Raw genomic sequence first — 14,074 nt, 5'->3', positions numbered from 1 at the left:
AAAAACACAGGATAATCTAACAAAAGAATTTTTTTAACTTATAGTTTAACTGGAAAGCTCAATAAAGGTGTAAAAATTATACTGCTGAAACTATCAGATTAACCACTAGCTTTTACCCAAAAAAACACCACTGCCACATAAAATTAGGACTGAATATTTGTCATAACCATATACGATGGTACATATTTTTAAAACACTGAAGAATGAAACATTTAAAACATTAAAAAACTACTAGTCACCACGTAATCTCAGAGTTATGAAATCAATCTCCCCATGTGATTCTTATGAATGCATAGTCAGAGTAGAGAATCATTACACTGAGGAGTAATGAAATAAATTTATACTGTAGTGCTTCTCAACCTTGGCAGCACTGACATTTGGCCAGGTAATTTGTTGTGGGGACTGTCCTGTGCATTATAGAATGTTTAGCAGCATCTCTGGCCTCTTACCCACTAGATGCCAGTAGCATCCTCCCTAGTTGTGACAATCAAGTATCTCCAGATACTACCAAATGTTCCCTGGGAAACAAAGTTGCCCTGGTTGAGAACCACTGATTTAGTATTTAAAAACTATCATCTTTTTTCTTTTTAACTAAAATAGAATAAAAAGACAGAATAAACTAGAACAGAAAATACAGTGCATCACCTATTGTTAGGATAAATATTATGTCATGACATTTTTGTTTTGATTAGCTATGTGTGAACTGGGTTGCCATGTAAAATATATTTATTACCGTGAATCAGTCAAAAAGGCTAAAGTTGCTGCAAAAGGTCAATTTTTGTCCTACTGCTTATAACACAGGGCAAAAACACAAAGAAAATGGCAATCATAAGGAACATATAAGACTTTGAAACTGTAGTGTAAAATTTTATGTAGTTTTAAAGTTCCAAGAGGAGAAAATGAAATTACTAGTAGTTTTAAAGTTCCAAAAGGAGAAAAAGAAACAAATGGAGATATAATTAAATATATACTAGAAGAAAATTTTTGAGTTAAAGGCGTGTCAATTTCAAGAGCTTACTTCATTATCAGGAGGAATATTTTAGGAAGAAAAAAGAAACTACATTCTACTGGAAATCCTAAATTTTGAGGACAAGAATTTTACAAACTTTGCCATACAGAAAGAACAAGTTTCTTACAAGAAAAGACTAACATCAAATTTCTCACCTATAACACTAGAAGACAAACAATTTACTAACTATTAAGAAGAAATTAAGAAATTGACAGCCAGTTAAGATAGGTATAGGGCAAAATGAAGATATTTTTGGACTTGCAAAGATCCAGAAGTGTATCACCCAAATGTATTTGATGAAAATAATACAAGATAAACTCTAATCAAATGACTATAATATCAAAATAGAGATTTCACCAGGTGTGGCAGGTTGCACCTATAATCTCAACTACTTGGGAACCTTAGGCAGTAGGATGGCTTGAGCCCAGGAAGTAGAGACCAGCCTGGGTAACACAGTGAGACCCCATCTTTAAAAATAAAAAATAAAAAATTAGCCTGGCACGTTAGTACATGTCTATAGTCCTAGTTACTTGGGAGGCTGTGAGAGGATCCCTTGAGCCCAGGGGTTCAAGGCTGCAGTGAGCTATGACTGTGCCACTGCACTCAGGCCTGGGTGACAGAATAAGACCCTGTTTCTAAGGGGGAAAAAAAGACATTTTATGACAACAAGATGAGAAAATAAATGTGGTGTGCAAAGCATCTTAAAAGTTTGACGGTAAACAGAAGATGCTAATGTGAGTGGGCTCTGCAACATAACTTAAAATGGGTAATCTGTAAACAAAGGAGGTTTAATTGACTCACAGTTCCACATGGCTGGGAGGCCTCAGGAAATTTACATTCATGGCAGAAGGGGAAGCAGGCACCTTCTTCACAAGGTGGCATAAGAGAGTGTGAGTGCATGAAGGAGGAACTGTCAAACACAAAAACCACTGGATCTCCTGATAACTCACTATCATGAGAACATCATGGGAGAAAACGCCCTCATGATCCAATCACCACCTTCTCTAGACACATGGGGATTACAGGTCCCTCCCTCAATACCTGGAGATTACAATTTGAGATGAGATTTGGGTGGGGACACAGAGCCAAACTATATCAGTAACACTGCTTAACTGAAGAAAAGGGGTGGGAATTAAGAGGTATAAAGCTTACATGGTCCCACACAACCTGGTCCATGGCTATGTTCTCTCCTACAAATGTCCTTCCTTCTTTTCCTACAGCACATCAGACTTGTTCCTACCTTAGACCCTTTGTACATGTTCTTCTGTCAACCTTTCCACAGCTAACTCTTTCAGATCTCAGCTTGAGTATCTTTTTTTTTGTTTTGAGACGGAGTCTTGCTCTGTCTCCCAGGCTGAAGTGCAGTGGCACGATCTCAGCTCACTGCAAGCTCCGCCTCCCGGGTTCACGCCATTATCCTGCCTCAGCCCCAGGCACCCGCCACCATGCCCAGCTAACTTTTTGTATTTTTTTAGTAGAGATGGGGTTTCACCATGTTAGCCAGGATGGTCTCGATCTCCTGACCTCATGATCTGCCCACCTCAGCCTCCCAAAGTGCTGAGATGACAGGCTTCAGCCACAGTGCCTGGCTCAGAGTATCATATCTTTTGAAAATCCATCCCTAAATGCCCTATCCAAGGCTGCTGCTTCTACAATGGAACTATGTTTTCTTTCTTTTTAGAAAATGTCACTACTTGAAAAAACTTTTGTCTGCCTCCCCTCTTAGAATACAAGTATGAGAGCAAAGGACTACCATGTTTACCATTATATCCCTAGCACCTTGAACAATGACGAATAATCTGCAGGCATTTAACAAAAAAGTCTTAAATGAATACTTGAAGAAAGAAAATAAGAGAAAGTAATAAAGTTTGTATTTGTCTGAATTATTTATTTATGGAAGACACATAGTACTTGTAATTTTTGAATGGAAATTTACTATAAGAAAAAAATAAAACAAGATGGGGGAAAAAATTTTTGTGGAAAAATACTAAAGGAAGTGCAACATTCCTATTTTGCTCACAGTTGATGTTTTTCTGCTTTTTTCTTGATCTGGTGCCTCATCAGCATGTAACATTACTAATGATTTTTTTTTTGGCGGGGGTCTTCCTCTATTTTTATATACAGCATTTCCTTGGCTTAACTGTATACATCACTTCCAAAAGCAGGATTAAATTCCTTGGAACACCATCGTATTTCTCACTAGTAACACTTTGGTGCTACTATTCTTTGGCTTAGGAAAGTAAAAAGGTCACTGACAAATTTTGGAGCAGAAGCTGATGGAGATCAAGAAGTGCATGCATTTAGCAGTCAGAGCAGGTATGCATTCTGCCTCTACTGCTAAATGGAAAATACACACACACCAGAATCCATACCAGATCCTATTCACAGACACCTCACTTCATTCTTTGTTCCCCTAGATGTTTCCTCCATTCCCGTGTCTTCAACTACTACCTATATGCCAATGATTCTTTTCATGGAAGTTGTAAGCAGCACCATACTCTTATGAATCTCTAAAAAAGAAAGAAAACACTTCCAATTAAACTATGATACACTGCCTTAACAACAGTCCTGTGTAACACATGAAATAGTCACATGAGCCTCTCATTGCTTTGAAATTTCTTTACTCCCATGAATATGGCAATTTCTTCTGGTGCCATCAATCTCAATGCTTTGCATATGACAGCAATCCTTTGGCACTTAATGCAGCTTCATTTAGTTGTAACTATTTCCCTTTTTAAGTCTCATAAAGCATTTTTTGCAATAAAATATGAAGTTGTTTATTCCTCCAATCAACACACGAATTATCAATATTGCACAAAATTCAATTGATACAACAATAAGAACATCCAACACTGCTGCCTTTCCAAAAAGGAGTTTGGGAGGCCATTAATTATAAGTCACAATCTGTTTTCAGGGACGTCAAGTGTGACAAAATGCACATCTTAGAATTGGTTAACTAAGACACATATCTGAGACCTACACGACTCTTTTAAGTTTTTTTTTTTTTTGAGACGGAGTCTTGCTCTGTCCCCCAGGCTGGAGCGCAGTGGCCGGATCTCAGCTCACTGCAAGCTCCGCCTCCCGGGTTCAGGCCATTCTCCTGCCTCAGCCTCCCGAGTAGGTGGGACTACAGGCGCCCGCCACCTCACCCGGCTAGTTTTTTGTATTTTTTTTAGTAGAGACGGGGTTTCACCGTTTTAGCCAGGATGGTCTCGATCTCCTGACCTCGTGATCCGCCCGTCTCAGCCTCCCAAAGTGCTAGGATTACAGGCTTGAGCCACCGCGCCCGGCCGACTCTTTTAAGTTTTATAGACAGATGCTCACTCATTATCTCCAGCTGGCTATCCTCAAGGTATATGAAATCAACTACACTCAGGCTGGAACTCATTATCTTCTTCCTTGGGTTGGATACTACACCTAACCTTCCTTTCTCATATAACACCAACATCCAATTGTTTCCAAAGGTAGATACTACAGATAGAATTGATTCTTCCCTCTACTTTTTACTGCAATATTGCATAAGTCTTATAGGTCTATCTATTCTATCCTAGAAGTCTCTCTCCAATTTATGTCAAGTCCTTTCCCTCCCCCTCAAACCCTAGTAGTTGAAGACAGTATCTTAAAGACAAAATTTATAGTAGAAAATACCAGTTAATCTTGTAAATAACAGAATATTAACCCTAGCAGTTAATTTTGTAAATAACATGATATCAATCCTCTGCCTAAAATAAATTCCAATGGCTCATAATGGTAAGGTACAAACTACGTGGTATGATATAAAAGGCCCTTCATAATCTAACACCTACACTACCATTTTCTAAGCTAAACCTCCTGCTTCTACTACTCCAAAATCCTCGCACTGAATTCTGCCATGTCATTCTTAGTACTCCATTTTATATGCTTTATTTACTTTTTAGCTATATAACTTTGTATTGCTTTTAGTGGTTACTCTAGAAAGTATAACATATATTCTTAAATTATCAGTCTACCTTGATTACCATGAAATAAATTATATTTCACAATGTAACAACTTTATAATAGTGTACCTCATTTACTCTTACCTTTTGTAAAGTTTTTGTCATGCATTTTACTTTTCTGTGTGATAAACTCCACAATATACTGGTTTTGTTTTTGTAAAATGAATTTTTAAAATACTCTGTCTTTCCATTTTTTCCACACATTTTCTAGTGCTTTTCTTTCCTTCTTGCAGATTCAGGCTGCCATGTAGAATCATTTTCCTTCAGCTTAAAAATCCTGTTAGTATTTCTTCTAGTGCATCATGGGAGATTCTCTGTTTTATTTGTATGAAATTGCCTTCACTTTGTACTCATTCTTTAAAGGGTATTTTTACTGGTTATAGAAGTCTAAATCAAATTTTGTTTTTTGTTTTGTTTTGTTTGAGACAGAGCCTTGTTCTGTTACCCAGGCTGGAGTACAGTGGCATGGTCTCGGCTAATTGCAACCTCCTCCTCCTGGGTTCAAGCGATTCTCCTGCCTCAGCCTCCCGAGTAGCTGGGATTACAGGTATGCGCCACCATACCCAGCTAATTTTCATATTTTTAGTAGACACAGGGTTTCGCCATGTTGGCAAGGCTGGTCTTGAACTCCTGATCTCAGGTGATCCGCATGCCTCAGCCTCCCAAAGTGCTGGGATTACAGACGTGAGACACCACACCTGGCTGAAAAATTTAAATACTTAAAAGATGTCATTCCATTTTCTTTGGACTTCTATGTTTCTGATGGGAAGTCAGTTGTCATTATTTTTGTTGTTCCTCTGAATTCAATGTATTTTCTACTCTAGCTGCTTTTAGTATTTCATGAAAGCTGTAAATAGCACCACACTTTTATGAATCTCTAAAAAAGAAAAAACACTTCCAATTAAAGTATAATACACTGCCTTAACAACACTCCTGTCCAACACATTACTGGTTTTCAGTAATTCAATTATGATGTGGTTAGCTGTGGTTCTCTTTATTTTTATTCCACTTGGTTCTGTTCACTGTCTTTGGTATGCGGCTTTGTATCTTTTCAAAAATCTTGGCACATTCTCAGACATGTTCTTTTTTTAATCTTAATTTTGTTATTAGTTCTTTCGGTTGCTGTTGTTGAAGACAGGAGTCTCACTCTGTTGCCCAGGCTAGAGCGTATGGCACAATCTTGTCTCACTGCAACCTCTAATTCCTGGGTTCAAGAGATTCTCCTGCCTCGGCCACCTAAGTAGCCAGTTACAGGCATGAGCCAAAACACAAAAAAATTGGGTAATTTTTGTATTTTTAGTAGAGATGGGGTTTAACCATTTTGGCCAGGCTGGTCTTAAACTCCTGACCTCAAGTGATCTGCCCACCTTGGCCTACCAAAGTGCTAGGATTACAGGTGTGAGCCACCGTGCCCGGCCCTCAGACTCTTTTTTTTTTTTTTTCTTTTTTTCAGATTTTGTTCTGCCCCATTCTCTCTCTTGAGATTCCAGTCACATGTATGTTAGACCATTTAATGTTGCCCCACAGGTCTCTGATGTTCTTTTCCCATTCTACTTCTGTGCTTCTGTTTGTATATCATTTTTATTGACCTGACTCCAATAAGTCCATCCAATTAATTCTTCAGACATGGTACTTTTTTGTTCTAGAATTTTCATTTAGTTTTATAGTTTCCATTTCTCTGCTGAAATTTGCTACCTACTTACCAATTTTGACCATCGTTTCTTCTAAATTCTTTAACATAAGTTTTTTTTTTAAGTTTTTGTCTGTTAATTCAAACATCTGGGTTATTGGTGAGTTTATTTACACTATTTTTTCTCTTGATTATGGATCCCATTTTCCTTTCCTCAAGTCTCTCAAAATTTTTATTTTTGCCAAACATTGTGTGCAAAAGAACAATAGATACCAAAGAAGGAAATATTTTCTCCCAGAGAAAGTGCTTTGTTTCCTGCCAAGCAGGTAGAGTGAATAATCTATCTCTTCAAAGATAAACTCTAGGAGTTTATCTGAGTTGAACCTTTTAGTTCCAGTTCAAATGTCTTTGGTTTCAAATGTCTTGAACATGGAATCAGGTCTCTCCTCTGGCTTTAAGATTCTTCTTTCTCTAGCTCAGTCCCAATTTTCTTCATCACTTTTTACTCAACAAAAGTCCTGCTGAGATTCAGTGTGAGGGTTGGACTAGCTCTGTTTGAGGATCCCATACTCTAATCTGTCATGTCAGCCCACAAGTAGATATTAAAAGTTCTGCAGGTTTCTCCTAGTACCATAAAAGATCCCTTATTTATAGAAGGCTTGCTCCTTTATCCACCTATGACTCAGTTAATGCTCCCACCAATGCAAATGGCCACCAGGCACTTCTTTTCTAGGAAGACGTAGTCTCTCCCGTGAGCTTTGTCCATTTAAACTTTTCTGTGACACAGTTCTTCAATGAGTTTAAAGACTACAAATTTTTTAAATTATGGTTTTTTCCCCTCATTGCTATGCAGATAGCAATGGTCTCTTGAAAATCTGTATCCATTATTTTTCTCTTGCCGAAAGGTTACACTCCATGTCTTATCTATCATCTTCAAACTCCTGCCATCTTCCAACTCAAACGTCATCTTTTCTGAAAAACTTGCTAACCTTTCTCTAGGAAGTCAGTGGTTTCATTTTGTCATTATTCACTCACCTGTGTTCCCCACTAGTCAGTAAGTTCCTAGATGACAAATATAATGGCATGCACTGTAGCTCTAGACAGAAGGAAGACAGAAATCACGAGGGCAAAATATAAATGTATATATGAAAGTAAAAAGAGATATCTGTTGATTTTTAAATATATGTTATGTATCTAAGATCACATTATACCTAATCTGTATATTGATAAATTATTGCTTCAGCACCTAAAAATATCCTCTGAAAGTAAAATGAGAACTATTATTATTATTATTTTGAGATGGAGTTTCACTCTTGTTGCCCAGACTGGAATGCAATGGCACAATCTCAGCTCACTGCAACCCCTGCCTTCCGTGATTCTCCTGCCTCAGGGGGATTACAGGCGCCTGCCCCCACGCCTGGCTAATTTTTTGTATTTTTAGTAGAGACAGGGTTTCACCATGTTGGCCAGGCTGGTCTTGAACTCCTGCCCTCAAGATCTGCCAGCCTTGGCCTCCCAAAGTGCTGGGATTACAGGCGTGAGCCACTGTGCCCAGCCAATTGAGAATTATTAATGAGAATTATATGTCTAAATAAAACATACTTATGGAAAATCTTTTCTGATTCTAAATGAACCCTGCCTCAAAAAGCAAAAAACAAAAAAACAACAAAAAAAACCCAACAACAACAACAAAAAGAAATGTACTTCCTTGAAAGTACCAAGTAATATTGGCCAACAATAGGAAGGAGGCCTCATTACACTATCATGTTTTACAAGAAAATCATTCAGCTCTCTAACTTTAGCACATCCTACAAACACCAGAATTAAACTGCAGTCTTGTAATATGCTCCCTGTTATATTTTTACATGACCCTATGGTACGCCATTTATTATAATGGCAGCTATTTATATTCCTAATGTAAAGGTATGGTTAGTTGAATATATCAGAAAGTTTTCTTAAAATATTTAAGGAATAAAAGTTCCATTCTTAAGATGAAAAGATATTTTAATACATGCACAATCACACAGTAGGAGTTTACAAAGAACATGATGTTCTGAAACTCTAGTAACAGCAGCAAAATGATCAGAGCCCTTTAAATACTACTTTTGATATATAAGAAATTTCTACAGCAGAGTACTGAGAGATGTTAAAAGAATTTGACCAGGAAGGTAAACCAATTTGGAAAGCTTAATACTGATTATCTAGGGTAAAGGGAATATAGGTGATGACAGAAGATGACAGGACTAAAGCTAATAATTTACTCCATGTTCTTGGTACAATAATTTAAAAGATAGACTTATTTCTCTTTTTAGTTTAAAAAAACGCTTTAAAATAGAAGTGAACAGAAGGTAAGGGCAACTTAGGGTGGCATACTGTTAAACACATAAATCATTTTAAATGGCTGAATTAATCCATAAAACAAATATACACCTAGAAAAACCAGAGCTGGAATTTCTAGTAAACTAGTTTTAAACACTGTAAAATATGTTTTTTAGGCTGGGCGTGGTGGCTCATGCCTATAATCCCAGCACTTTGCAAGGCTGAGGAAGGCAGATTTCTTGAGGTCAGGAGTTCAAGACCAGCCTGGTCAACATGGCAAAACCCTGTCTCTACTAAAAAAAAATACAAAAATTTGCCAGGCATGGTGACACACACCTGTAATCCCAGCTACTTGGGAGGCCAAGGCACAAGAATTGTTTGAACCTGGGAGGTGGAGGCTGCACTGAGCCAAGATCACACCACTGCACTCTAGCCTGGGTGACAGAGTGAGACTCTGTCTCAAAATAATAATAATAATAAGCCCGGGCAACAGAGTGAGACTCTGTCTCATAATAATAATAATAATAATAATAATAATAATAATAAAATGTTTTTTAAAGGGGTAACAAATTTTCCAATACCTAAATAAAATTTTGTTGTTAAGTTGTTCTTGTACCTACAATTATGCCACCCACAGGTATCATTATATCAGATGACATGAAGAGTAAATGCTAAGCAGGGATGTTCACCTCACAGCAGAAATTAGTCCAAGAACCCTACATGTACAGGTATAAATTAGGATGGTTGAACTGTAATTTTATCTTACGCAGAAAATATTTAAATGGAAGCTAAATGACAGCTGGTGAAATGTGAGTATGTGATTCAATCACTCAAAAACTATCAGCACTAAGTCAATATAAATATAAAAGGCTTTTGAAAGTGTTTGTAGATATATATAATATGTCCATCTAGGACAACTTAAAATTAAAACTTTGACTTTCTGCTGTTTTCCTAACCAATCAACTATAATTCGGTGAAAAAACTGAGTTATGAAAAGCAATTAGTAGTTTTGCAACTACTGATCTTCTAAGTATTTATTCTTGTTTCTTGAGATAAAAGAAATATACTAAAGAAAGTAAAGTTCATTTGTTGACTACAGAAATTCCTTAATATGCATACCTGGTCTCACTTACTTAAGGTAGAAGACTGAGGTCAGCAGGAAAAGGAAAATCAACAGCAAAAGGGCAAAGATCAGATGGATTCCATATCTAAGGATTGTTATTTCATAGTTCCCATGGAGATGAATAAAGAAAAGCATGAGAAGTATGAGTGATGCAAAACCATTGGCCATCCAGATTAGACCAGTCACTACTAAGATAAAAATAAATTCTTTTAAGTTTTATAAGGCAACTAGATTACTTCAAAGTACTCTACTGGATAGCCACTCAAATATCTCCTAATGGTTTCCTAATTTGAACGCGTAAGAACTGGGGTCAGAGTATTTCTAGAGAGGAGCCATATTTTAAAAATGCCTTTTCTCTGTCTTAACCTTTGATATATAGTAAAAGAATTATAATCTATTATTTTTAATTAAAACCTATATAATATTTGTATTATTCTACATCAAATAAAATAGCTGTTAGACTTGAGCTCATTTTCATTAACTGAATAAATGAGGAAAAAATGTGCATTGTCTTAGGAGTTTCTATTAACTATTTCCTTTATGTGGAACAAAAATATCAATTCCTAATGGGCAAAAGTAATCAGTAATTAAGCTAAGGATTTACAAAATAAGAGAACAAGTGAGGGAATCTGGTACCAGTATTAAAATATAAGAAATTTATATTTTATACATGAAATGAACACAGAAGTCTTTTGAAAAAAAAATCCAATAATTTAACATTAAAACTGAAGAGAAAAAAAACACAGAAAATATACAGGATGTACTTTGATAAGTTACAATGAGGGAACACAAAATTAAACATGAATTTACAACACAAATTGGAGAAGGATAAACAAAACCGACAAGTCCCTTTTCAGATCTAATAATTATTTTGAACATGACTCTAAAGAGGTGATAGCTTTAATAGTCTCTTAATCATCCCATTACTAGAAATTACTAAAAAAAGATTAAAGGAAATATGTGAAACTGAAGCCTAAAGAGATCTTTTTTACCCTTGTAAGTAAATAGTTTTTAGAGAAATTTAAAAACTTATCAGCTGAACGTAGTGGCTCACATCTATAATCTCAGCACGCTGGGAGGCCAAGGCAGGTGGATCACTTGGGCTCAGGAGTTCGAGACCAGCCTGGGCAACACAGCAAAACCCTGTCTCTACTAAAAATACAAAAATTAGCCAGCAATGGTAGTAAGTACCTGTAGTCCCAGCTACTCAAGAGGCTGAGGTGGGAGGGTCACTTGAGCCTGGGAGGCAGAGACTACAGTGAACCAAGATGACGCCACTGCAGTCCAGCCTGTGTGACAGAGTGAGACCCTGTCTCAGGAAAAATAAAATAAAATAAAAAATAAAAACATATCAATTAAAATGTAATAATATTACATAAAAGTATATAAAACCCCAACTACATTACAAGTGGAAACAATAATACATGTATTTGCTTCAAAGTAATATAGAAAGGGAAGAAATGGGTGAGAGTATTACATGAAAGAACTTTAGCAATGAGTTGATAAATTATTGAAACTGAGTGATAAGTACAGTAACTTCTTATGCATGTTTGAAGTTTTCCATAAACAAACATATTTAAAATTATCTATTTAATCATATCTTGATGGTATGGTTTATTACCATTATTACCAAATCAATGATGTATTAGATGTTTCAATAAAATATTAATCTTCTTCATATATGAAGATGACACTGGTGATTCAGCACTGGTAAAATAAATACTCTTAGTTTTTACAGAAGAGTAACTAGTCCATGGAAGTGTCCAGTCTCTCATACAGTTCCTTTTCAGAACAATGGTAAACATTTAAGAAATCGGTGGCTAGAATAAAGGGTGAATGTTTACTTGGAAGTTAACTAGCCTTAATCAGGACCAAGCCCAAAGCAATACATTTGTATTCATGGAGTAACTTTCTCCTTTTTTAAAGAAACAATTAAGACAGAAAAGGTAAAGAATGTTTGTATACAAAGCTACTTTCTTACCTTGACCAAGATGTGAAGGTTTCTGAGAAAGTATGTGGCCACTGCCATCTAAAACATACTGGGTGCTAAAATTATCAGCAGCCGTCCTTGTTGTAATTAAAACCTGGGGGAAAAAAAATGTCTAATAAAACTAACACTTTAGATATTGCGATGGGTTCATTAATAAAGATTTGAAATGATTATTGCATAATATATTTACTCAATATTGTATTTTACCTAATAAACATTTGTGACCAGTTCTTTTGTAATATTCCTTAGAGTTACACCAATAAGCAACAGGTCAGCCTGTATTTTTTTACGTTGCAAATTACTGTTTTGAGTCTTTCACTTTCATAAACACTTGTACACAAACAAGTATACCTGAAATGCCATTTGTTTTATGCATTATATGACTTATTGTCTATAAAAGCAAGTACTTCAACTGTATTAAGGGAACTTGTTTTTTAACAGACTATTTCCATAAATTTGTTGGTAAATGAATAGTTCTTCAGTAAAGTGATCATTCCCTCCCCCACCTATATAATGTGTAAAACTGCACTTCTGTATTTCAAGTTTATGGTCCAAAAAAAATTAAATTATATATATATATATATATATATATATATATATATATATACACACAGATATTTTTTCTTAAAACTGAGCTTTAAAGTCATTAAGCATAGATTTCTTATTAATTAAAAAATCTTTAAAACATGTAAGCGTAAGTCAAGAAGACATTTCATTCAGTATGAAAATATTTCCTCAGATGTTAGTCATAGAAATACAAATTTTAAAGTATCTGCCCTCTTTTGAGCTAGCTTCATCCTCAGCTTTCTATTTACTTACCCCATGAGGTAGGTATGAAAGTACAACAATAGTAAAATATGCTACTGTTCGGAAAAAAAAAACAAAAAAAACAGTGGGGAGTGGAGATGCTGGCAAGGAAAGCCTTGGGAAGAAGGTAGCCTCCTCACACGTCTGGTGAGCCAATGATGACCCAAAATTGGGAGTAATCGTTCTTGGCCATCTTTATATGAAGAGCTGAATATTCTAAAGTAAATCCATATAATTTAGACACCAGAATAATCCAACCCCACTGCTGGAATTCATGTGAATCCAGGTGGGTCTATATTTGATGGTTCTGTCACCCTGCCCTAACCAAGCAAATTTACTGTAGGGCCTACAGCTCTGTGGAACATGTTGGTACCATGCAGGGAATATCAGAGCAACAAAAAGAAACGGCTTCTCCAGCTCATAGTACCATCAGAGGACGTTAGATTCTCTCTGAAAATGAAGTCTATGAAACTCCTACTAGGGGCGCTATGTCAAGCTGCTATTACTGTGATACTATCCCCCCAAAAAAGCAGAACCTAAAACAGTTATGAGTTTCTGAGTACTCTTAAGGAATCTACTTCTTCCAAAATACATTCCATGGTTCAAAAGCAGTGTAATTTAGAGCACAGAAAGTACTCGAGATTTTCTTTTCTGGGCCTAATTATTCCACAATTATCCTTTTAAAGACAATTCTACATTTAACCAACTGCTTTTCCAAAATGCCAAGGTCAACTGAATTCTACTTCTCTTCTCCAAAGAACTAGTCACCTGACCTAAAGTTGGTGTCACTGAGCAAAGGCGGCCCTGGAACTCTGAGTTCCAGTACTAACCTTGCCAGTGGCTTCTAGATGGTCCTGAATAAATGATTACACAGATCATCTTTAAGGGAAGGGTGATGATAAGATGAAGATGATGCTAATACTTTATAAGGTTACATGGGATTTTGTTTTAACCACTTCAAAGTATCTTACAAGATATTAACTTGCTCATCCTTTAAACATATATACTCTAATCTAGGCAAAGAAACTGAAGTGCTAAAAAGCAAAATAAGACCTTAGTGCTCATAACGTAACATTTATGTTAAAGTAAAAAAAAAAAACAAAAAAACAAAAAAACCCGCTCTTTTCCAACATTAAAATTTTGTCAAATTACAATTTGTAGAATACTATGAAAATTTATTTAGATAGGAAACGCTTTGCGATTCATGGTTAAAGACAGT

The 14,074-nt window shown here is 36.0% G+C and overlaps 1 protein-coding gene across 15 annotated transcripts in view; it reads right to left on the bottom strand.

The window, feature by feature from the left end:
* Positions 1-14,074, bottom strand: part of PMS1 (PMS1 homolog 1, mismatch repair system component) — a 92,007-nt gene that overhangs the window by 59,173 nt on the left and 18,760 nt on the right. For all 15 annotated transcript variants that reach the window (XR_013402080.1, XM_077957307.1, XM_077957314.1 and 12 more), the window contains one exon: positions 12,040-12,142. Coding sequence is in view for 14 of the 15 variants with exons in the window: in XM_077957307.1 (XP_077813433.1) it covers positions 12,040-12,142 (103 nt within the window). In the remaining variant the exon portion in view is untranslated. The remainder of the gene's footprint in view (positions 1-12,039; positions 12,143-14,074) is intronic.

The sequence above is a fragment of the Macaca mulatta genome, chromosome 12 (genome assembly GCF_049350105.2).
Source record: "Macaca mulatta isolate MMU2019108-1 chromosome 12, T2T-MMU8v2.0, whole genome shotgun sequence".
NCBI classification, from domain to species: domain Eukaryota; kingdom Metazoa; phylum Chordata; class Mammalia; order Primates; family Cercopithecidae; genus Macaca; species Macaca mulatta.
Note: the sequence above shows the minus strand (reverse complement) of the source record. Positions and strands in the feature narration are given on the sequence as shown.